Genomic DNA, 26,633 nt, shown 5'->3' with positions numbered 1-26,633 from the left:
CTACTCCTGTTCTCAGGAGATTCTCCTGACTAAGCCTCCCAAGTGCTGGGATGAGAAGTATGTGCCACCATGCAAGCTAGGGGTCTTCAGGTGTGATGAAAGACTGGGATCTGTGGCCCTGGTTACTTCCAAGTGTGGGGACACCAGTGTTCTGAGCATTCTGTCATCTGGGACTTATATTCCATGTACTTCACACGAACACTCTGAGACTTCTGCACTGGTTACCTGTTCTCTTTGAAACCTGTCTTCAGGTATCTGACAGTGGGAGTCTCCATGAAGTTTTTGTCACCCTGAGGATGTGGCTATATTAATAAGCTCAGGCAGCATGCAAACACAGCAGAGGTTACAAACAAGACTACCAGGCTGGGGCCACTTAGTGATAGAGTGCTCCTTTGGCATGGTGAGGGCCCAAGTTCTCTTGCAACCAACATCTGCTGGGGATGTAGCTCAGTGATTAGGCACTTGCCTAGCGTATGTGAGGTCCTGGGCTCCATCCCTAGGACTAAACCCTCATCCCCTACCCTGAACTCACCAGGTCCAGGCATCACTGTCAATCCTGAGGGCTTGAGTTTGATCCTTAGGCCCTCTCTGATACAAAAAGAGAAAAAAACTCCCTTGATTTGTGTTTGACCCCCACATGTGTCATGCCCGCCCCACTTCGAGTGTACAATTAAGGAAAGCATGAGTAAGTGGTTGAGAGGCACACACTGCCCTTGCAGGAGACCCCAGTTTGCTTCTCAGCACAAACCGCATGTGACTCAGCAGGTCTCAGGGTGGAACTGGATATGTGACCCTGTGCTATAGCACTGTCCAGAGTGGTAAATGCAGCTTCTGAAGAGGAATGCAGGCCTGGCCTCCAGACCTCCACCTTCAAGTCCTGTCTGGAGAGCCTGATGCCCTGGCAAAAGAGACTCCTTCTCTCCAGAGGAGCACTGCACTCAAATGACACCTCAGTGATGAAAACTATCTGTCCCCAAAGGCATGCCACTGAGCAGAGATAGCCTCAGTCATGCACCTCTGCCCATCCCCTGTTCTTCATGTCAATAACTCAACCTTTCATGAACTAGATGGTAATGCTTGAGGTAGGATGATCAGTAGTTTACTGGCCAGTCTGGGCTGTATGAGATGCTCTCCCTGAAATCAGAGTCAGCAAGAAATTCAGCATGAAAGCTCTTTGTAAAGAAGCTCAATGACCCAGTTCAGAGCCTGGGACCCCGCACAGTAGGATAAAGTGACTCCCATGGCTTTTCCTCCACCTTCAACACTCATGCTTTGGCATGCACACCCCTACAAGGAGATCAATACACATGGAATAAAAAATTAAACAGAAACATTAATGAAGACAATGCAGATAATGTTTTAAAGGATCCTGGGAACCCTCACTTAGCACTTTCCTTTCCTTTGTCTTGGGAACAGCACCTGCACCAGAGACTGGAGACTTCCTGCAAGAGAGAGAGGAGAGATGCACTGTTCATTCAGCTAGAGAGCTGTGCAAAGACCAGAGCCACCCTCCTTTTTCTGACAGTGGGAGCTGGGCCCAAGTGTGGGCTGCTCCTACTAGAGGCACCACAAGAAGAGGACCCCCTTCCTCAAACCTTCCTGGAAGTCAGAGAACTGGCTATGGATGTCCCTCAGTCCTCAGAGGACTCTCTTTCAGCGATGGCTCAGAGCCTGTTAGGACAGAGAGGGACCAGAGCTTCCCCCCAAAGCAAGATCCCTGTCTTATCTGACAGGTATGAGGGCTTAGGGATGGGACAGAGGATGTGACAAGGTTACATGTAGCACAGGGCTAGGTTAGTAAGGCAATCAAAGAGGAAAGAAACCTGGAAGATTCCTCATCTGTTCTTTTTGCTCTGCTCGTAGAGATGAGGGGCAGTGTGGGGTAGAGGACTAGGACACAGCACAGCCTTCTCTGCACATGGTTAGCTTTCTAGGCTGCCTGGTCACTGTGACCAGCAACTTTTCAACTGTGCCATTCTACTACCAAGGCTGACACAACTGGTGCACCATGTAGCAATAGGACTTTACTGACTTAGCGACATTTGGAATCACACAATGATCATGTGTCACAGAAGAGTTTTTTTTTTTTTAAGAAAAGGATTTTAAAAAACTATTTATTTTGTCCATCTGAGTACGCTGTCCCTGTTTTCAGACACAACAGTAAAGGGTAGTATATGAGAGTAGAAATGGTTATGAGACACAATGTGTGGTTGCTGGGGATTGAACTCAGATCCTCTGGAAGAGCAGTCAGTGGTCTTAACCACTGAGCCATCCCTCCAGCCCCAGTATACTGTATTTTCAATGTTGTTTGTTTTTATTTCCTTTTTCACGTATGTCTGTATGGCGTTTCTGTGAGTACAGGTGTGTGTGTGCCTGTGTAAAGGTCAGAGACAAACTGAGCACAGGTCCTCACCTACCTCTCATCCATGGCTGTGATTGCTAGGCTAGCCCTTCCCCCTAATCCTAGAGACTGTCCACTTTAGGTTCATATTTCCCAGTAGTAAGGGCGGGATGACAGACACTACTGCATCCAGGTTTACGTGGCTTCTAGGGACCTAAACTGTTGTTGGGCTTGTTCAGATGGAAATAAACACCATTTCACAGCCCTGGCTGGGCCAGGCAGCGCACGGGTCTTTGCTGCTCTTGCAGAAGACTTGAGTTCAGTCTCCAGCACCAAGGTCAGGTGGCTCACAACCACCTGAGACTCCAGGTCCAGGTACTTCCAACCTCTTTCTGGATAAACCTACATGGCAAAAGCAGGGCTGGGAGCTGGAGGTTTCTGGTGTTGGCTTCTCCCTGCTGCAGGGGGCAAATCATGGGCATGTGAAACATATAACCCTGTAATTCTACAAAGTGCAGAAGCTCCTGAAGTCCCTCATGGTGCCCTAGAGCCTGTCCACCACTCATGGAGGCTTCGGGAACATGGCTTTTTCCTGACCTGTGTGCACTGTGCATCCTCACTCTCTACCCCCTGCTTTTCGGGGTTGGAAGTCTCAGGTGTAGGAGGCGCCTACCATAGGCCTCTTCTCTCAGCATTTCAGCATTTTACCCACTTGACCTTCACCAAGCATCCTTTGCTCTACACAGTTACCTCAGCCTGTGACCCTCATCCTCCAGACTCTTGTGAAGCAAACACCCATGGGTGTGCAGCTCTCATAGTTAGCCAGGCTAAAGGGGAAGGCAGCAAATCCTTCATGAACTCTACAGCTCCTAAGGCCTAGGAAAATGTCTATACCGGGGCTAAACTCATGCTGACCTGTAAGACTACATTTTTCCTTTAAACAGAAGGATGTGTGGTGGTGTGGCACAGGCCTTTGATCCTAACACTTGGGAGGCAGAGGCAGACAGATTTCTGAATTCCAGGCCAGCTTCCTCTACAGAGCTAATTCCAGGTCAGCTACACAAAAAACAACACTGTCTCCAAGAGTAAATCAAAAAGAGAAAGAAAGAAAGAAAGAAAGAAAGAAAGAAAGAAAGAAAGATAGAAAGAAAGGAAGGAAGGAAGGATTCATATTTTGTATACAATGAGATGCCTGCCTGTCTATACCTGAACCACCATGTTAACTATAACTCTTGTCACATCTGTATTAATTCAAATACTGAAGGCCAAATGGTTAAATCTTAATGACTATACAATTGGGGGGTGGTGCTGAAGAGATGGTTGGTTTAGTGGCTAAGAGCAGAATACCAAGGTTCAGTTCCCAGTGTCCACATGGTGGCTCCTATTAACCTGTAATTGCAATTCTAGGGAATCAGTCTGGACTTCACGGGCACCACACATACCACATGGTGCACAAGCATTTATTAGGTGAAGCACTCAGGCCCATAAAAATAAGTAAATAAAATATATGGTTAACAGACACTGTGATTTAGGAAGTTCTTAGTGACTTTGGTTATCATTTCTCTCTCCCAGAGACCTGTCTTCCTCATGCTCACCCTCCCTGGCTTCTAGGACATTTCCTAGCTCTGTGGAGCATGAAGTACTCAACACCATAAGCCAAGCATTGCAAAGCCATCTGCACCTTCACTGCTACACCTTCTCCATGGCTGTGTCTAAAGGGAGAGACTTGGAATCCCACAGATGCAAGGACAAACCTGTTGGGCTATATGAGCCCAGCCACCCAATAGTCAGATCTACTCCTGTCCTTGGCTATGGCATGAGGCTCTTAAGACAAATTAATCTGAAGGATCTCAACAGCTATGCTGTTAGACCTCTCATTGCTCTGCCCGACCTACAAGCTCCTTTACTGGCTCAAATTCACACCCGAACTCCTCTCCTGCCTCAGCCACCATCAGCTCTTCTACTCCTCTCCACCTGTGCTCTGAAGAATCCACACTAAGGTGGATGTTAACCTCCCCATGGACCTCCAGACGTATGCTTGTGATTACTCTTCATTGGCTGTTTTGTATAGCTAGGCGGGTTCTTCTACTCTCATGCAGAACACTGCTCACACATTTTGGAACTTACAACACCCTCTTGATTGAGAATCCTGACTAATGACTGACTGAACCTTCCATGCCTGAAGTCACCCTCTGTCTCCCAGTCCAAGATGAGAATCCCCACCCTAACCCCATAGTGTCCAGTTTCCTCTCAGAAGCTAGACTCTGCACTGCCCATTACCTTTTGGTTCTCTGCCTCTAATTCTGTTAAATAGTTCCTCTCTTCTTTAAAACAAATTCATTTTGTTGTTTATTTTTTGAGACAGGGTTTCTCTGTTTGGCCCTGGCTATTCTGACAGGCTCTCTGTAGATCAGACTTGTCAGGAAGCCAGATATCTGCCTTCCTCGGCCTCTTAAGCACTGGGATTACTGGATTGTGCCAGCATGTTTAATTAAAAATTAATTAGTGGCAGTGCATGTTGGCACATGCCTTTAATTCCATCCCTTGGGAGGTAGAGGCATTGTGAGTTTCAGGACAGCCAGGGCTATAAATTAACACCTTGTCTCAAAGAAAACAAGCCAAAAATGAAACAAAAATGTTGCAATATGGTCTTAGGAATGTAACTAAGTCTGTTCTTGAACTCTGAATCCTCCCACTTTCACTCAGGTGCTAATCAGCAGGCTTCTGTCTTGACTTTCACTGTGCACTCAGGGCTGCCAGGACTGTTACCTCTCCCAGTGTAACTCCTGACTCTCTCATCAGCATCATCACAAAACTCCTGCTAAGAATTAAGGAAACCTGAATTCTAAGGAACAGTCGGAGCTCCAGTATTTCCAAAGCTCACTCTAATACAGATGGATCCTATGCTGCAGTAAAATGGTCACAGCTGGAGGTCTTAATTCCAGGACTTGGGACAGAGGGGTTGGAGGATCTTGAATTCAAGGTTATTTTTATGTTACAGTGTTGCTCAAAGCGAGTTGGGCTGCTACAAGATACCCTGTCTCAAAACTATACCAAACACACCTAAAATGAAACAGAGGAGTTTGAGTGGGCACAGATGGGAAAGCTCGGCACTTTATGGCTAAGCCACCTGCTGCCAGCACCAAAGTCCATGCACAGCCCCAATTCTGAGCTGTGTCTGGGACCCCACTTAGGAGCACGCACCAAAGTAGCTCAGATCCAGGGCTTTTGGTCTAAGAGGAATTCAGGCAGTCACACTTTGGATGCCAGTTCTCCAGCTCAACTGCCTGTCAGCCCAGGATCTGGTCTTAGTCATGGCTAGGCATCCCTAAATTCCTCCCAGCTGTGCTCTGAACTCACCCTGTGCCCCGTTCTGATGAATCTGCCATTCTCCATGGGAGTAGCCTCAAGAAGTCCCTCACATCTGAAGCACCACACTGAGTGCACTAAATACTGCATGGGAGGGGCGTGGCCAGCAGAGCACCCAAACCTTTCAGCTGTAGAACATTTAGCTCTAGAGTGAGCACTGCTGTGCATTGTGGAACTTAAGCAGTATCCCAGTCTTGGCCTGGGAAGAGCCATTGACACCCACACTTTCTGGGGTGACATTGTCTCCTGAGGATAGAGTCAGGTCAGGAGCAGCAACTGATGTTCACGAGAGACAAACTTTCTTCACCACCTGCCCATGCTGTCCCTAGGATCTGGGCTTTTTGGGTGACATGAGTGCTGAGCCCCCCAGGAGATGGGTTTTCAGGGGTCAGGTGGTTATTGTCACCAAAGGTATCCACAAGGATAAGTCATACTGTACTAATTCCCATATTAGATCCCTTCTCACGGGTCACAGAGGCCGTGCTGGGTCCTAAATGTGGACCCAGGTTCCTGCGCACTTTTGAGGAGACTGGTCAGGGCGCAGGCTTCAGGACATTTTGTTTGAATTATTTTGGGGGATTTTATTTTTACTGTTGGGGGCAAACCTAGGGCTGCCATGTGCTGGGAAAAGGCTTTGCCACAGCTGTAGATCATCCCTAATTATAAACTCCTAAATTCTCCCAATCCTGGAACTTTCTAGGTCCCTCACATGATGCAACCTTTGGGGGATTCCTCACATAGAATCATGGGGTGATTGCATCACAAAGAGAGAAATGTTCCCCAGTGTCTGCCTGTGGCTGTGGTGATGAGAGTGCTGACCAGTGGATGGCAGGGCCCATGTGAAACCCTTTTGGTTTCCACTTGAGTGGAATCTTCACCATGCCTTTTTTTTTTTTTTCTTGAAACACAGGTTGGCCTGGAACTTACAGTCTTCCATCACTCTGACTCAGTTTCCCATGACTGGGATCACAGGCTTAAATTACTATGCCCATCTTTCTTTTTTTGTATTTACAAATCTTCTAAAAGCCAGAAGGATCTAGAATTTAAAATTTTGCGGTCCAAGGCATTTCCAACAGGGGATTCTTGACCTAGGAGTTTCCAGACCAGTGTTTATTGTGTGGCTACTTCATTCCCATAACAGCTTATTTTTGACAAAGAGTTCCAAAGTGTGATGTCACTGGGCATCAGGCGGTGTCCCAAATAGCAGCACCGACTCAGGTTGTAATTTAGGCTGGAGAAACTTACTAGGACCCTGGTAATCCTAGCACCCTGGGGCCTCACATGTCCTTAGTCTGATCTAGTGATGAATCAACTGCTCTTGAGGGTGGATTGGAATTCTAGTCACTGTGAGGCAGGAGCATTAGTATCCTACAGCCACTCTGGGCTCCATAGGAAGAGCCTGTTTCAATAGTAAAAGGGGTCACCTGCGAGTTCTTACTGTCTTCCCTGAGGCCTTCCTGCTGGAGTTAGAATAGTTGTCTCACCAAGTTGAAGTAGAGGGCAGAATGTTGGTGCCTTCTATAATGAGGACTAGTGACAGATAGTCTATGGAAATTCTACAAAGTTCTACAGGTGTTTATGTCATGTGCATGGGAATTGCTGGCTTCCCTGTGTCCTTTGCCTTTAATTTGCAGTCCATGGGGCACCTGGGAATGTCCCAAAACCAGGCTGCACACAGGGTTTGTCCCATGATTCTCACTTGCACCCAGTGCCTGCCTGATTGTCATAAGTCTGACAGAGCCACTTTATGCTCTCCTGACATCTCCGGAGAGCAGTATATGGGACCTTACTATCCCCACACTGCCCATCACTGTCTACAATGTCCCTATATGGCACTGAGATGATCTAAGCTGCTTCCGGCCTATGTGCTGCATCAGAATCTGACCATTCCTAATTTCCTCCTCTCACACCCACACTAGAAGCCCTGTACCCACACTAGCCCCAGCTGGCCTGTTGCCTACTGACATCTCATGGACTCTGTCCCAATCCCCTGCCCTACCCTGTCCTGCCCCAATCCCCTGCCCAGCCCTGCCCGGCCCCAATGCCCTGCCCTGCCCCAGTGACCTGCCCTGCCCCAATCCCCTGCCCTGCCCTGCCCTGCCCTGCCCTGCCACAATCCCCTGCCCTGCCCTGCCCTGCCCTGCCCTCAATCAGCTGACAATGTGGACATCTCAAGACAGTCACTGGACAATGGCTGACACACTTGTCTGAAGACTGGAAATGTTTCTCTGTCTTGGAGAGGAAAGAAGGACCCTCCAACTCACTGTCCTCTAAGGACGTTTATTCAGGTGAGAGATGACAGGGACTGTTTTGTCTCACGTCACACATGTCAGTAGAAAATATCCTAGGTATTGGATGGCACTGTTAGCATTAACAACAAACCACATAGTGTTGGGAAGGATAATAAATTATGAGTAGGATTAGAAAACCCCAAGCCTCTTCCAGGTCCTAAGAGAGCAAAAAATACCACCAAACATAGCATTAATGTGATAGGTTGGTTAAATCTAGTTACTAGATTCTAGTGTGATACCTATGACCCTTTTTGTGTCATGCTCAGATTATAATGACTAGAGGACCTAAGCTTGAGAGTCACCAATGCCTCTCCCTTGCTTCTCTAGCTGCTGAGCATTGAAAAGCCCTAATGAGACAGCATCTGTTTGCAGACATACTGGATAAGTCTTCTGCACTTTATCTCTCTGAGTCACCTCCACTCTCAGTAAGTCAGTTTAATTCCATAAATTGTAAATGAGTCACGTGGAAAATATACTTTCTCAATACGATCACAGATTTCCATGTAAAAGGTGAAACATGAACTATCCCACCTAAGTTCTGGGCTTGCACAGACCTGCTCTGCAAAAGAAACATGTGGTCACAGCTGCAGTCTGCATTCACTATGGATGCTCTTGAGGACCTCCCTAAACTGCATAGATTAAGATAATTATCTTGCTTTCTATCAAAAGAATTCATTATGCCAAGTTGGCCTGTAGAAGGAGGCTAGTCTCTTCTGTATTTTATCAGATGTGCTTAATGTATATAATCATCGATAGTAAGTGAAAGCTCTGTTTGGAATTGAAACTGAGTGATGCTGGAGGATGATCCTGAATGCACAATGAGCGGTGGAGGCACCAGAGCCCGGTGTGGATGCCTAGCAGGCTACCACATTGAGCAGGCACCGCTCAACCACCTGTACATACACATCTCCTGAGATCTCTCTCCTTAATGGGAGATGATGGCGTCCATCTAGTACAGCACATGCCCTGGAAGGACAAAAGCTACCTACAGGAGCTGTGGTGATGACTCCCAGGTTAGAGTATCTGCTGCTCTCTCAGAAGAACCACATGGTCCCTAACAATCATCTACAATGGGGAATGCTATTCCCTCTTTTGGATCATGAGGGAAATGCACTCAGGAGTGGCCCAGACATACATTTGAAAAAAAAAAGATCCATTGAGTTAAATGATGAAAATAAATATAATCAGCAACAACAAAAAACACAGCATATGAATGATCAAGTGAAACAGCACCTATAAAAACCTATTTCCCAAAATGACGTTGATGGTCATTATCTTTGTGGTTTAATACTAATGCTGTATTGTAAGAAAAACCGAGGCACATGGTTCTCAATTAGGATTATTCTATATTCCTTTGTGAAAGTTGTCATTTTTTCTGCAGGTCTACAGGCATGAGTGTGTGTTACTCAATATCTGGGCAAACATTCAATAAGGAATGTGTTTTGTAGACTGATATAGATTAGGGTGAGCGGAACACATGACAGCATGGATACAGTATGTCAGTGATTACATCATAAAGTGTGTGTCCATAAATAAAGTCACATTATCCACACAAAAGACACTATCACCCTGTGTACACCTTGGTGGCTTTAAATTCCCTATTTACTCATGCTGCCTGGACCATGCAAAGATCCATATCCAGCTGTCAGTTCTAAGTCTACAGGAGGGGAAAGGACTCTTGAATAAGATGGTCTTAAGAGTCAAGAGTTACAAATCAATTTTTATTCATAAGGAATACAATTTACAAAAAACAGGCATAAAATGAACAACTAAAATGGTATAAAAAATGAAAAACAGTAACAAGAATATATAACTATGATATAACAAAAAGAAAACTTCAATGAAAATCATAACCAAAAACATTTCTTAACAGCATTTTCTTAATGAACATTTAGAAACACAGTTGTAGTGCTGTTTCTCCTCTAGGACACGAGATGTCAAGGCAGTCCCTTCAGATGTCTCTCAAATGGTGTTGTCGGTATGAGAGAGGAGAAAGACCTCAATGAGACAGGCTGGCATACGGATACATAAATTTAGGGTCTCTATACAATGAGGAAATTAACTGAGAAGAAGAATATTCTCCCCAAAAAAGTCTTTGACTGTTGAGGATTGTCGTCAGCAGGGAACTCCTGACAGAGAAACTCACTCTTCAGGGGGCTGTCTTCTTGGGATCTGTCCTATTCCATGTCTCCTGCAGTTCCTGAGACCTGGGAGGAGAAGGCAGCTATTAAGACACTGATTTGGTGGGGACACGCATACCAGCTGTCAAGTTGCTGCCTTCTGTCCCTTCAGCTGCATTGGACAGACAGCACTGATCTTTTCACTGAAATCATTGCTGATATCTCTGCAGCCTGGGGAAAGTCACCAACAACCCTCACAGTACTGTGGGATAACAAGCTGCTCTTCAAACTTCTACCAGTGAAAACCAAGAACGGGGAAAGGAGAAGAGACCTAACTGGGTTGCAGGAAGAAAGGAGAAGGCCACATGATACTGAGATCAAAGCCAATGACCAGGACTCATTTGCCATTTGCACTTGGTTCTTATCCCTACAAGGTGCTTCCAACCATCACATGACCCCTGTATGGCCTTCGTCACATTACCAAGAACTCGTTCAAAACTCTTCATAGCATCCAATCTATGACAGGCAGATGCAGTCATGTGATATGTTATTCCTCTGTCACCATTTCTGGACTGCAGTTACAAAAAGGGCAGAGAAGTGTACTTGCCCATAATTCAGTTTCTGAAGAGTGGTTAACATCCCAGAATACTTGTGCATAGACAGAGCAATGAATAACTCTATCACATGAGGTGGGTGACTGATTGGGTGTGGGGAGATTAGAAAGATGATAGGGGAAGCAAAGATGTATCCAATAGGCAAATGGTATCAGACATTGTTAATCTGACTCAGCTGCTTGTTCCTACCACATTTTGCTGGGTCTGGAGGTTGCTGGTCTTCTCCTGTTCGTCTTCAGCATTCGGGTTCAACTCAAACAAATATCGCTGTAACTCCTTGCTCTCCTGCTTCAATGTGACCAACTTCTTCTTCATACATGCCTGGTCCATCAGGAGACGGCTGTGCAGGTTGCTGGAAACACACTCTGCATAGTAAGATCCTGAAGCCTCTTCCTCCCATTCCAACTGCCAAATCCCACAAACTCCACCAGGACCCAGATACCCATAAAGACTTCATAGAATACATCTCCATACATGTAAGGCTGCTGCACAAACAGCAAACGGCCAATCCAGGGAAGAATAAATTGTTTCTGTGACCCAAGCACCAATAAGAGTCCATGTCTGTCCAAAAGAACAAGGGATCTACAACTACCCATGAGAGCCCAATGCATCGGGGCAACATCAATTAGTAGACGGCAAATAACCACAAGAGGACAGTAGAACCAAGGGAGGTCATGCAAACCATGTGGTCCACACATTGAGCTTTGTTAAACCTGGTATGACCCCAGAGCCGCAGGTTGGCCTAATAACACTCTGATTCCTGAATCAGTGTAGTTCTATCCAGAGCCTTCTAAAGATGCATAGACACTGTGGTGATAACTGACAGTCTCTTATGGAACTGAATCTGAGTCCAAAAGACCCTCGGCACAGTGATATTTAAACAGCAGAAGAGATGGACCCAGAGCTGCAGGCTCTCCAGTCCAGAACAAAGAGAGGCGGCAATGGATATTCCACAAGTGATGGGCCCTTCTGACCAGTACTTACCGATAGAAGTGAATCTCCTTCTTGAGCTCCTGAAATTTCTCACGATGTTCAATGTTCTTTGTGTCTAAGTTGTGCAGTAATGACATGACCTCTTTCTCCTTTATCTTCAAGTTTTCATAAAATGGATTTGGCCTGAAGTAGGGGCTGGCCCCAGGAAGATAGAACCCAATGAACATCGAGGTTTAGGATTATAGGAACTCAGGCTGTGTCCTGTACTACCCCAACCATGGAAGGACACTTTCTGAATTCTACATATTTGGATCTTCTTCAGCTTCAGAACCTTGGAATTGTGTGCCCAGGACAACAGAAACTAAGCACCCAGATAAAGGGTCCCCTGGCTCACTTTTTTCAATCAGGAGGGCTGGATCTGCATTCAAACCTGTTATGCTGTCAAAAGCCTAGGCCACAGTGCTTACCCAACCAACCACACACACAGACACACACACACACACACACACACACACACACACACATCCAGAAACCTCTGATTTCATTTTTCCTGTTTTGACAAGTGGAATGCTACAAGCCGAATAACTAATATTCTAGAGGCAGACAGTACACATAATTCTGGAGATGAGACCAGATATTGCCACAAACTTATAATCTGCCCAAGGCATACAAATGTATAGACAAATGTGACTACACAGGCAAAGAACTGTGCTGTTGAAAGTGGGGCTTCCAAAATAAAGCACTTACACCTCCATGAAACTATTATAAAGGTAAATCCTGAGGTCAAAAAACAGACCCCTAAATTCCAAAGGTGGAGGGATAGAGAAACATATAAAGGTTGTGCATATGCATGCAGAGCTGTGCACACACAGACACACAAACTGGGACACACCCACAAGAAAAGAAAAGTAAGGTCTCCAGCTCAGAAAAAAAGAACCAAAAAAAAAAAAGAAAAGAAAAGAAAAGAAAAGTAAACAGACTCAGAGAATGAGAAAGAGAGACAAATATGGAAAGAGCACAATGAGAATCAAGAGAAATGCATGCACCATTACTGTCTAAGAGTGTAAGGCACAGAGACAAGAAGGAGCAGGCCAGAGCCTCAGGCCTTCTACTTAAGCATTGATATGAACAATGTGGGACCTGTCACCTAAGGCTGCTGCCAGGAGATGATAGCGTTCAGTCACCTTCCTAGCAAGTACAAACACTCTCCACAAACTCACAGCACCTAGAACCTTGCAAAACTACCACCTGTCAAGGGCTTTCCTATTGTACACTGGGAACTCATGCTCCAGTGACTTTATCCCTGAAATCTTCACTCAGATTGCAAGTTCAGATTTTAAACAGGCAGAATCAGAGAGTCCATTTTCAATCTCACTCCTCAGTAAGGGTCAGGTTCTGAATCTCCTCTCTATGGGAGATGAGGTTTAGAACAAGGTCGTTTGTTTGGAGCAATGCATACCTCTTGCTCATGGATCCACCTGTCACATAAAGGAGGCGATCTGTCAGCTCATTTCTCTCCTTGGTAGTTAGCTCCAGTTCTCTATTCAGCCTCTCCTCTTCCTCGTTGGCCTGCACCTTGTTTAGGACATTTTCAGGGGATGACGTCTGTCTGCAGGCCTCTGTAGGTAGAAGAACACAAGTGAACCCGCATGGGGCAAATGCATAGAGCATACACAGACCACAGTGAGGTCCAAACAGGAGAACATGCTTGGAAGCCAGTGTCACTGCAAGGAGTTTGGTCTATGTGTAAGAGGCCTCCTAAGTGGATCACAGTTCCCCCACTACTATATAGAGACCAAGAGATGTAAGCAGCCAGGTGTTCCCTATGCCTGCCCACACAGGCTTACAAGTACCAGAGAGATGCCTTCTCCAGGATTATTATCAGGTACGCAGGCTACAACCTGGTTTCAGGACCCTCACCCCTCTGGTTTCAGAAGTCAGATCATCAATTCAGCATCCACAATGACTTGATTGATCGGGGATACTCAGATATCCTACACTGTTACTCTAGTCCAATAACTTTGCATTAAAAAGTCATGTAGGGGGAGGACATGGTCAACAGATTTATTAATTCCCCCTACTGAAATGACAAATGCCCCAGAAGTGCCAATAGGTTACAGGCTCTTTCTCTACCTGCTCCATATAGTTTGGCTACTGTAGAAAAATATCTGCTACACAGAACCTCTAATATATGAAGGTAAGTTTGGCCCCGTCAGCCAGAGGTAGTCAGAGGAGTCCTAAGAATATAAGGTCATGCCAGGAGCACAGTTTTCTCCCTCTTACTACTGTCAGATAGTCACTGAATTTAAAGAAGCAATGAAAGTGAAGTACATTGATGCCATGTTTAATTCAGAAAAGTTATACCCTCCATGACTACTTATGGTGTTATTATATCAATTTAACGCACCGAATGCACTGTAAAAGTAAAGACTAGAAGTTCACCCAATAATAGCATAGGCATTGCCATATCCTCCATGTGGTTATGGAGAAACTAATGATGTGAAAACCTTGACTTTCAGGAATTGTGATAATCATGGAATTCAATATCTGTGGAGATGTTCCAGTGGTTGTGGCACATTGCTATAAATGCCAGCTGAAGGCCCCCACACTCACCCCTGAGAGGAAGCTCAACATACACTGCCCAGAACTTACTCCACATTCCCCATGTCCTGTGTCCATCATTACCTTTAGGTTTCGTTTGCTTCACTCTAGACTCTTCTCTATCAACATCAACTCTCCCAAAGCGCCTGAGAAGACGGGCAAACATGCCTGTGGATATATCCTTTGGACACTAAGAGAAAAAGTAGGGAATTGGTTGTCACAACGATACTGGTGACATCACAGGGATTCCAAGAAGTCTCTAGGAGACAATAGAATGTCCACGAAGGGTCTGCTGATGTCACGGAGAACAGACTTTGCCTCCTTGCTAATGTTCTCCCTGTACTGAGCAAAAGCTGATGTGCCCTTTTCAGGGGACTTCCCTGTGGCATAGCCACTGAGCACCACATGCTTCCAAAGCCAAATTTGGCTCTAGGCTTGATTGGAAAAACCTAAGTCATTGCTATGTATCTAAATGAGTGTTTCCTCCCCAATCCCTGCACAGAAATGTTTCATCCTACCTCAAATTCTCCTCAGTCAGCAATATTACCCATTAAAGATTACTGAGAAATCACACCAGTTCCTATAAGTAGCCAAAGAGGTCTCCTGTCTCATCATGTGCAGGTGCATGAAATCACACCCAGAAATAGCCTGTAGGGTAGGTTGCGATGTGGGTGTGTGTTATAGGTACAACCTGAAGCTTTGTGCTTAACATTTGACAGTTGCCACCGGATTCCTTAGGAGAAAGAATTGCATTCATTATGGTCCTGGCAACAATGTGGTGATCTGTTAGCAGAGGAAACTGAAATATTGGATCCACCAGTGAATGCACCCTGAGGCTGAGTGTGGGGCTCTCCTCTCTGCACCTAAGTTACCAAAGCAGGATTGCTTACAGGACTGTCTAAGCTATAACGTATGATTTCATCTGAAAAATAAAATAGCAGATGTGTGTGTGTGGGGGGGTGCAGCCAAAGGAGTAGGAGAAGCCTAGAGACATAACTCAGTGGACAGAGTAAGAAACAAGCATCTTCACTCCTGTTTCATGGATCACCCCACAAAACACAAAAGCATCTATCCTACTTTAAAAAAAAAAACCAAGTTATTTTATTGAATGCATACAGTAAAGTATTAGTAGCAAAGCTCAGATTTTGGGGGCAGATCCATGATTTGAACTATCTTCTGGACAACATATAAAGCAATAAATAAATAAATAAATAAATAAATAAATAATACAGAAAAATAAAAAAACACAAAAAGCACGAGCCTCTCATGTGAAGTTACAGAAGAGTGATCCAGTGGTCACTTCTGACCAGGCAATTTTAGCTATGACGGTGCATAGTGACCCTTAATTTGATGGGTCCTATATAAAGCTTTGTGCAATATTGTCATTTTAACAAACCTCATCCAGAACATACATAACGACACAAGATATGATTGTCATGTCCTTGCTGTGTACAAGTTATTTTTCTGTGTCCTTGATTGTCAGGCATATTACAGCAACAATCTGAGATGGCTGGTAGACTTGGAAGAAAGTGGATATGAAAGATCCCCGTTTGATATCAGTACAGCCATTTCTTAAGAATGAGAATCTTTTAAGCTGGCCCTCGCTTAGCCTCTACACATTAGACAATAGAACAGAAAGTACAGAAAGCACATTCCCACCCACTCTCTAGGAAGCTGCCGGACCATAAGAACAGAGGGTACAGAACATATTTACTGCAGGGCAATTAGAAGACAGGAAACATCTCTGGGAAGCTCACTGACCACTATAGAAGTGAGATGTCCTGGGTACTGAATGCAGCTGTGGTATAAACTGACATAGCTATAGCCTTGTCCTGGGAACTCCAGAAGAGAAACACCTGCCAAGACAGATATCCTTGGTCCTTGTCCTGGGAACCCCAGGATAAGAAAACATATATCAAGTCAGACGTCCTTCGTACTGAAATAGCTGCCTTGATGTGGTTACGGCCTTATCCCAGGAATTCCAGGACGAGAAACATCTTCCTAGTTATCCTTGGCACGAAATAGCTGAGCTAAGGAAACTGTGCAATCTTAACTGACTATTTAAGCTGTATATTTCTGTTGTTTGAGGCTCCTCACATCCCTCCTGCGTGAGGACCGTGTCGAGCCCCAGTGCATTGGTATCCCAAAGTAAACCTCTTGCTTTTACATCAAGACTGAGTCCTGTGTGTTCATGGGGTGGTGATTGTCCTCAGGACTGGAGCGAGAGTCTCCTCTGTCTGAGGGTCTTTCAGATAAAGCTATAGTTGTGGGTTACACACCTCAGCTCTCATTGGCTAATGCTGTCCTCACAGTCCTTGGAGGCCCCTTTGTAAGACGACCTGTTGGAAAGTGGAAGCAGCTTTATTTGAGCTCAAAGTGAACCTGACGAGCAACGTAGAGAACAAGATGGGGTAATTGAGAACCTGTCTAAAACCAGCACAGAAACCCACCCTCCATTCAAAGCATCATCTACCAATTCTTGAATTTTTACCATTCTCTACCAACCAGTCTTTCATTCAGGAAAGGTGGAAAAGAACTGGAAATGATCTTTGTATTCTAAGGACCTCGATCTGTCTTTCCTTAGGTCCACGTTAAGAACAAATGAAATGGGTATCACCATCTGAACAACTTAGTATCACCTACTCAGCATTTGTAGCCTAATACTGTGCCTATGGCAATCTCAAGCTTCCCTGAGTGTTGCTGCCCCAGCAAGAAGAATGAAGAACTGAGGTCAATCCCCAGTGAACCTTTCAAGGGGTTAGAAGAAAGCCATCAGAGATACTGCACTTCTTTGTCCTTAGATTAAATCAAGATGATACAACGTGAATCTATTGGGATATTCAACCATACATCTTCCTCACAACCCCACCTATCTGAGGTCATTGCTTGGCAGAATTCATGCCCCACCATTCTAGATATTTCTTGATTCATTGCTGCCAACGGCCAGGTTTCCTGAGTTTTGTTTTTTATAGAATTGGGTGTAGTCAATCATAGTTGCCCTCTGTAAGAAATGACAAATATCTATAATAACTGAATATTCTGAAGGTTTTTATACTGGTTTTATTATACATATAACTATGAAATGGAAAACATACATATTTGATCAATGAAATGAGTAAGATTGATTTAATGAACAGAAAAATGGATGGTACTTCAAAACTTCCATGATTACATATTATCTATTTAATTCCCTCCACAATAGCAAGAAACGGACATTATTATTTACTTAAACCGAGAAAATATTAATTGTTTGGCCTGCTTTTCTGAGCTTCCTTAAGGTATAGTTAATTGACAGAGCTGTGGTTTAAAATTAGGGTCCATATTCTTCTGTTTTAAATGTGTGCCTTTTCTTTCTATTTTTTTCTCCATCTTTATTAAATTGGGTTATTTACATTTCAATTGTTAATACCTTTCTGGGTTTCCAGGCAAACATCCCCCTAACACCTCCCCCTCCCCTTCTATATGGGTGTTCCCCTCCTCATCCTCCCACCATTACCACCCTCCCCCCCCAACAAGCCCCTTCACTGGGGGTTCACTCTTGGCAGGACCAAGGGCTTCCCCTTTTATTTCTAGTGGGTGCTGCTCTCCCTGCTCCGTGGGAAGTGGATGGGGGGAAGGCCCGGGCCTGAGGTGAGTTGGAACTGGGGTAGAAAGGCATAGGGCCTCCTAGGTGAGAATGCCAAACCACCACTGCTGCTGCAGCCACCATGGAGAAGCCTTTGTTCCTGCTGCAGGGAGGAGAGTCTGGTGCCCACAAGATGGCTGAAGGGGAGCTGAGAGTGGACAGCTTCATCACCCGCCTGCTGGAGGTATGAGGATATCGTCCGGGAAAAATTGTGCAGATGACTGGAGCAGAAGTCCGAGGGCTGTGTATCACGTCTCGTGAAATCTTTCTTAGCCAGCCAACAGCTGTGAACACAGGTTTCTTTTGGAGAGCAGGCCTGTGCAGGCCCAGAACCTAGGTGGGACAGTTCAAGCTACCCTTTTTCCATGGCCAATCTCAGATCATATTCAGAAAGTATTTCTTGGGCTAAAGAGATGGCTTAGTGGTTAAGAGCACTGACAGCTCTTCCATAGGTCCTGAGTTCAAATCCCAGCAACCACATGGTGGCTCACAACCATCTGTAATGAGATCTGATGCCCTCTTCTGGTGTGTCTGAAGACAGTCACGGTGTACTTGTATATGATAAATAAATAAATAAATCTTTAAAAAAAAGAGTATTTCTTCCAGGTGATGGATTTTCAATTTATGGAATTGAACTAACTTACTCATGGTGGAAGTGACACAGAGAGTTAAAGTACAGAAGGAATAATCCAGAATGTCCACCAAAAGTTGCTGTCACACCAGGGCTTTTAAAAGCTCAGCTGCTAGAGAAGCAATGTAGTCTTTGGTTATTCTCAAGCTTAGGTCTTCTAGTCATTATAAGCTGACCATGACACAAAAAGAGTCATCTATATCAAAATAGAGAAGAGTAACTAGATTCACACCACACTATCACATTACTACTGTATTTGAGGTTCTCAGTTAATATCCAAGAACCTGGAAGAGGCCTGGGCCTTGCTACACATACTCATAATTTATGTCCCCATTGTCAGCTGAGATTCTTCATGCAGCCTGGGGTCAAGGAGGTCATCCCACAAAGCACAAAACACCCATCTCAGATAAACATGTATGGTTTACTGAATCCAAAACATCCATGAATTTCAGGACACAATTAAATGTTGAAACCTAAGGATAATAGATAGAGAAGAGAATCAAGATTTCTAGTTCATAGATCCAGTAAACACCTTCAACAAATCATAGCAGCAAACTTTCATAAGGTAAAGAAAGAAAAGGCAATAAAGGTACAACAAGCCTACAGAACATCAAACTACTTGTACCAGAAAAATTCCTCCATTCACATAATAATTAAAACGCTAAATGCACAGATCAAGAAAGAACATTAAAAGGGGTAAGGTATAAATATCTAGTAACAAATAAATTGAGACGTATCTGAATTACACCAGACTTCTCAACAGAGATTCTAAAAGTCAGAAAATCTTGGGCAGATGTAATACAGACACAGGCTCCTATATCCAGCATAATCATCAATCACCATAAAAGGAGGAACCAGGATATTTCATGACAAAACCAAATTTAAAGAATTCTTTTCTGTAAGAAAGCACAACAGAGGCTAATAGGAGGAAAACTCCAAGACAATGAACTAAACTATACCCAAGAAAAACGAAGAAATTAATCTTCTCTCAATAATTTAAAAAAAGAGAAGCACACAAACATAATTTCACCTATAACCAGAAAAAGAAGAGAATGCAGCAAACATTGGCTTTAATATCTGAACAGATCTATTTCCCTAATCCCCAAGCTCCCAGGGGCCAAACTGCCAGCCAAACTGTATGCAAGGATGCTCTATGGTTCAAGGTGAGGCCTGTAGCCCCACCAAAGGCAGATCCTAGAGGTGTGAGGTGGGGATGGATATGTGTGGGTGCAGGAGCACTGTCACATAGGCAAAGCTGAGCAGAAACGGGATGTAAGGTTTGATGAGGGGAGTCTGGAAAGCAGGACAACAGTTGAAATGTAAATAAATAAAATAACCGATTAATAAAAAATAGCCAAAAATAAAATAACAAGTAAAAAGGTAAATGAAAATTAAACCAAACCAACCAAACAAACAAACAAAAATCCCTGTAGTGGATTGGCCTAATTCTGCTTGTATTTTAATGCTAATTTGTGGAACTCAGGACTGGTTAACCCCAAATAACTGACCCTGTTCCATGTTAACTGTGATTATAAAGAAGCCAACAGCCAACAGCTGCACAGCAGAGAGATGGGGGAGGGGAGCTTTGAGGGCTTTGCTAGAGAGGATCATGAGGAGGGAAGAAGGAAGAAGAAGCTGCCAGAGAATAAAGGAAGAACATGTGTGATGGAGAGAAGAGAGGAAGAGGACAGCAGCCATGGTTAAGGGAGAGGAGAGCCTGGTCCTGAGGGCTGTCCAAGTGGAACAAAAACAGTCAAGATGCTACACAGCCTGTAAGAGTTGAGCGTTATTGTTTGGAAAGTAGATCTGATACCATGGAGGGCAGGCAGCTGCCCAGCTACTGTGCTGACGAATGCATACTAAAAATAAATTTAACAAAATATGAGTAACCAGTAAGACAGCTCTGTAGAGGATCCTAAAAGGAATACTTTAGTTTGAAGGGAAGGACAAAATACCAGAGAACACAGGGGATAAATTAATAAAACTAGGAAAGTTAATCAAAGAAGACTGGGAAAACCACAAAAATTAACAAAATGACAAAATTTAATACATAGGTTTAAATAATAATTACATATCACAAAACTCAATATCTAGGGTGGTGGGGCATGAATTCTGCCATGGTCTGAACTCAGAAAGGTGGGGTTGGGAGAAACATGTCTGGTTAAATAGTCCACCCACATTGTGTCAATGTGATTTAATCTAAGGACAAAGAAGTGGAGCATCTCTCATGGTTTTCTTCTAACCCCTTGAAAGGATCACTGGGGTGTGGCCTCAGTACTTCATACTTCTTGCTAGTTCAGCGAAACTCAAGGAAGCTTGAGATTGTCACAGCACAGTATTAGGCTAGATATACTGAGTAGATGATACTAAGTTGTTCAGATGGTGATATCCATTTGCATGTGTTCTTAATGTGGACCTAAGGAAAGAGAGATCAAGGTCCTTAGAATAGAAGGAACATTCCCAGTCCTTTTCTACCATTCCAGACTGAAAGGCTGGTAGGGAGAAAGTGGTAAATAATAAAGAATTAATAGATGATGCTTTGAATGAAGGGTTGGTTTTTGTGCTGGTTTTAGACAGGGTCTCAAGTATCCCATGTTGCCCTCTCCCTGGCTGGCCCGGTTCACTTTGAACTCAGATAAACCTGCTTCCACTTTCCAATAGATAGTCTTACAAGAGGGGCCTCCAAGGTCTCTGAGGACAGCATTAGCCTTTGACAGTTGAGGTGTGTAACCCACAACTATAGTTTTAGCCACTTTGTTCCATGTCTACCAGCTATTTCAGATTGTTGCTGTTCTATGCCTGACAATCAAGGACACATAAAAATAACCTGATAGAGAGCAAGGACATGGTGATCACATCCTTGCCTCTGCTGTATGTTCTGGATGAGGTTTGTTAAAATTCCAATATTGCAAAAAGCTTTATATAGGGCCCATCACATTAAGGGTCACTATGCACTGTTTCATCTAAAATGGCATAATCAGAACTGACCGCCAGACAACACTTCCTGCGAAGTTCCTATGAGAAGCTTAAGTTTTTTGTGTTTTTTCTTCTTCCTTCCTTCCTTTCTTTCTTTCTTTCTTTCTTTCTTTCTTTCTTTCTTTCTTTCTTTCTTTCTTTCGCTTCATAGGTTTAGAAGAATGTATTTTGGGCCACGGATCTGCCCCTAGTATCTTAGCTATGGATGTGATCAATCAGTGTTAGTGTGTGCATTCAATAAAATGTCCATTTTTGACTAAGGTAGATGCTTCTGTGTTTTGTGCGGTGACCCATTGTCAATGTGTAGTGAGTTGGGGCCCTGGGTATGGTCGCATACCCCCAGGACACAGGGGGTGCAGAGCAAAGGCATAAGAAACTGCACGCAGTTGTAAGCTTTATTAATCCTTATTAAGCTAAGAATATGCATTACTACAATTTTCATTGTGTCAAGATACCATAAGATCATTATTCCCTGGATACCAGGAACAATGAGGGAAGATTAAACAAAGAAAGACGAATAAACGAAAGCTTCTTCTAAAAATATTCATATAACAAATAACCTCTCTTATTATAATCAAAATATACTCACCATTACCAAGAGAGCGTTAGAACCACTTCCACAAAACGGGACACAGCAGAACATAATTTAAGGCCAAGTGAGAAAAACATTTTCTTCTCCAGGGCGGCATTCCAGCCCCTACTTGAATCTGGCACCAGGCCTTTCTTGACCCTGCCTGGGAGCTGCATCTCTATGTTGTAACAATTCCTTCTTTTTTCTTTTGTTTTAAAGTAACACTTTACATAACATAGCTAAAGGTCCTTGTAGGGGTTTAGTCATGTAAAAATAAAGCAACATAATACATAATGTACATAAGATTATGGCAAAACTAGCTCCTCCCATGCTATGGAAAATCCTTTGAAGCCAAGCCTTGGGATCTAATCCTGTCAATTGATCAGCCAATAATTTCGCTATTCCATATCTTCTAGCTGTTTATCAAAAGACATTCGAACATCATATTTCAAGGCATTAATTACTTTTGAAGCACTTTCATTACCCTCTAAATAGGCTTGAATTAACTTCCAATCATGTTCTGTGTCATTATCCATATATTTACTAACAGAAAAGTAGTAGGATTTCATCATGATAAGCAATATAAGCCCGATAACTGGCATTGTCCGCAGCAGAAGAAACCATGAGTAAAACACACATTGCTAAGAATAAGTGCTCAGCCGTAAAGGACTTTCCTGAAGGAGACAAAATTATTCCTTTCAGTGCTTAATCGCTTCACCTGACCCCACATAGGTAATAGGGTTGTCACTGCACGGATCCTTATCCATTGTTGTTTGTGGACACTAAGAGAAGCCAGGGCCTCAGTAATGGAGGACACCTCCTCATCTCCTGAGAACATCCATCAGGAGAAAATGTAGCTGGTTTAACTGGATTCCTTTGAGGGTAGGGAGCAGTTCTTATTATTCTGTGCTTGGATCCATCTCCCGGGTAACCAGAATAGTCTCCCATCCTGTAATGAGACAAAACCCTCTCCCCTATATACAATGATGTCCTTTCCTGCCATTCAGCATCCCGGGCAATTTTTATCCATACTGTCTTTTCCATGCCTTCTTGGGGGAAGTTCAACAAAGTGTCTATTGGCTCTTGATATAACTTCACCTTGTGGTAAATTAAGAAAATTAATAACGTATAATGCTTGTGCCAATATAGCCCTGGGACTGGTCTGCAAACTCCATTCAGGTTGCATAAGGCCATCTCTTTTCCCCCTTTTTAATTTTATAATTTGTCATTTCAGGATATGGTGAATTCTTTCAACAAAAGCTTGTCCTTGTGTATTGTGTTCTGTACCAGTAATATGTACAATATGATATCGTTGACAAAATTGTTTATATTGATAAGAAATATATGTTGGTCCATTATCAATTTTAATTTTAGAAGGCAGTCCCATAACAGCAAAAGTTTCCAATAGATGCTGTATAACATGAGCAGTGCGTACTCCTGGCAATGGTGTAGCCCACATAAATTTTGAAAAATTATCTATGCTTACATCTATATGTGAAAGGCGACCAAACTCAGAAATATGGGTTATATCGATCTGACACGATGTATTAAGTTGCATCCTTCTGGGATTAATTTGAGATGGAATACATTTTATACGTGAAGACTGACACATAGGCAATTAGCAATAATTTGTTTGGCTTGAGAATAGGGAATCTTATATTTAATATGTAAATATCCTGTATTGGCATGATTATGACTGTGTTCTTCTGGGGTAGCAAATGACACTAATTGATCTACCATATGATTGCCAAGTGTTAAAGATTCTGGAAATTTTGAATGTGATCTAGTATGTGTAATGAATATTCTAGAGTTTCATAATAACAATAGTCCTTTAATATGTGAGAATAACATTTAATATAGGCTTAGATGTAGAAACAACAGCAGTCGCAATATTCTGTACTACTCCTACAACATAAGCGGACTCAGCTATAATATTTTTACATCATGAGTAAAATCCTGGAATACATTAATTACCGCTAATAATTCATTTTGTTGTACTGACCCAAAAGAAGATTCTTGTCCCCAAAATTAATCTTTGGTCCAATATGCCATCTTGGTCTTAGAGCCATCTGTAAACACAGTAAGGGCTGATGGTAATGGATCAACAGAAATTAGTGTATTTATCAAATTTTTTTTGTTTTTTAAAGCAATCCCACAATTTACTATGGAGAGGATGAAATTCAACATTTCCAGTGTAAGAAATCATGGCTAATTGAAAAACCTCAGACATCTGCATTAAATATTCCCCTTTATCTTTGCTTAATGGGAAAACAATAGCAGCACAATCATATCCTCACAGAGTAACAGGTCTTTGTATGCCTTGCTGAATAATTAAAAAAATTTGTTCCTCATTAATTGTTAATGTTTGGTTAAAGTTTTATTTAATATAAACCCATTCTAAAGGCAACTCATCCTGAGCGAAAGTGCCTGTAGGATATTCAAGAGTATTTAAACATATAATTTAATAACTCTATCTGGATCAATACGTGCCAAATATGCATCTTTCCATTTTCAGAAAAGATACCCTTGCATGCCTTCATATAAGCATTAATATCCCCAGCCTACTTTATAGGTAATAATGCTCTCCTGTACTCTTAATTAGCATTTTCAAAAGCAAGCATTTGCAGCAGTTGTCCTCCAGCTACCTCTCCTACCATTGTTCTTTCCAATGTTAATTTTAATATACATAAAAACTTAATATATGGTTCATAGAAAGCTACTACCTTTTTCAACCAACCAGTATCATCCTTTATAATAAGTCGGTTGGGCCACACCTTGAATCGATGCTGGCCTAATTATAGGAAAAGAAAAAGCAGGTGAATTCGTCATTATCATCCTGTGAATCTAATGGTCAACATGCCATCCTCGGGAAAAGACTTAGAAAAACCTGCTTCAGGCAGTGGTGCAGAGGGCAAAACTTTCGTTTTGTCTTAATGAAGCTCTAGCTTCTTGTTCTGTATTCGTTATTACCCTGTCTGCATTCATGGCCTTGAACACAGTAAAAATTACAGCCCAAAGAGACCAGAAATTGGAATCTTTTTGCCCTGCCTGACAGCCTTTTTCTCCTTAACTTTCACTTTGACCCAGATATCAGAATCCCTGGAACCCTCGTCAGGGAACCATGGAGTGTACTCTTGCTGTCTCTAAACACTTTTCTAAACCAGACTGATAGACATGAATTCCCTGCACTCTTAAAGATGCTTAAGCATAGCGAGATGAAGAGAAGATTTATCTTGTCCCATTTCCTTGTAATAAATTGTACTTACCTTATCTGACTGTCCAGACTTACCTTCAGGGACCCTGTTCCAGTGCCATAGGTCGATGTCTAGGGTGTTGGGAGCCCTGCGTCCGGTCGCATTCCTTTCTGTGTTTCCCGATGCTCAGTGGCCATGCCACTCCAGCATGCTTTGAAATGAACCAGTCCGCCGACACCACCACCACCATCACCACCACCACCACCACCACCACCACCACTACCAACAATTTGGTTTTGTAAATAAAGTTTTATTGACATCGCCATACTCAGCATTTACATCCTGTTCAGTGCTGCTTCTGGCTGCAGCTGCAGGGCTTAGGAGCCACAGAGCCCTTTAGGCTCCCAGAGCTGAGAGCATTGACCTTTGCCTTGTTTGTGAAAGAGGTGACTGACCCCTGTGCTCAAGGTGGCCTTTCCGTGCCCTTTAACCCATAGCATAGGTCTCTGTGCCATCCTCTCCCTTTGCTGTGGTGTGCACTTCCTGGTACATTTCCGTTAGCTCTTGACATTTCCAGAGCATTGGGTCTTGCAAATTGAATTTGCATGGCACCAGGAATAGACCTGATGGCAGGGTGTAGGACACTCCCTATGGGGAGCCTGCCCAGGGGCATAAGCTTACTTTTCCAGTCAACTCCCTGAACAGTGAGCCTTTGTGGGACAAGGTACTTCACGACATGACTTGACCTCTCTGCAGTGCACCCAATCCCTGCTTGGCTCAGATGTCCCCCAGAGAGGTTGTGTGAGTGTCCCCAGTAGAGGCAGCACTCTGTGTGGTGGCATTGACATGGTATCCAGGAAAGTCAAAACCAGAGGGACATGTCGGGCAGTTGGAAGCAGATGTCTGCGTCCATGGAGAGAAGGATGGGCTAGACACTCCTACAGGGGGTGAGCTGAGAAGCACTTCCTTGGCTTTTTCACAGCCGTGTAGGCTGCATGCCATGCTGTGTACCCATGCTGTGCTGAAGCCCCAGACTTTGAGTCTCCCACAGCTGCTGTGTCCTGGGGCCAGGGTAGGATTAAGCAGACTTCAGCAGGAGAAAGGTGAAAACCCTGGTTGCGGGGTTGGGATGGCACAGTCATAAAACTCCTGCACATGAGGCCCCTGACTTAGAGCCGTATAGCAGCTGTGACAAGCCAGCTCTGGTGACACTCATCTGCAATGCCAGGCCATGGGGGGTAGAGGCAGTAGGATCAGTTGTTTAATTATCCTTGGCTACACGGCAAGTTCGAGGCCAGCCTGGGCAACTTTGTCTATGAAAATAAGACAAACTAGGTCTTGACTCTGAGCATCACTGCCTGTACCTG

General features: G+C 43.7%; 2 protein-coding genes across 2 annotated transcripts in view; one reads left to right on the top strand and one right to left on the bottom strand.

The window, feature by feature from the left end:
- The window catches only part of Dlg5l4 (discs large MAGUK scaffold protein 5 like 4), a 132,560-nt gene that overhangs the window by 95,433 nt on the left and 10,494 nt on the right, over window positions 1-26,633 (top strand). The gene's annotated exons all lie outside the window — the stretch shown is intronic.
- Window positions 9,761-11,883, bottom strand: LOC134483472 (disks large homolog 5-like). Its single transcript, XM_063278730.1, has 3 exons — window positions 11,720-11,883; window positions 10,925-11,087; window positions 9,761-10,208 (listed from the first exon to the last, which is right to left on the bottom strand). Exons 1-3 carry the CDS (start codon window positions 11,803-11,805, stop codon window positions 10,179-10,181), a joined length of 279 nt encoding a protein of 92 aa, XP_063134800.1. The 5' UTR covers window positions 11,806-11,883; the 3' UTR covers window positions 9,761-10,178.

This window comes from Rattus norvegicus, chromosome 19 (assembly GCF_036323735.1).
Source record: "Rattus norvegicus strain BN/NHsdMcwi chromosome 19, GRCr8, whole genome shotgun sequence".
Lineage (NCBI taxonomy): Eukaryota > Metazoa > Chordata > Mammalia > Rodentia > Muridae > Rattus > Rattus norvegicus.
The sequence above is the reverse complement of the archived record's forward strand: the minus strand, read 5'-3'. Positions and strand labels throughout refer to the sequence as shown.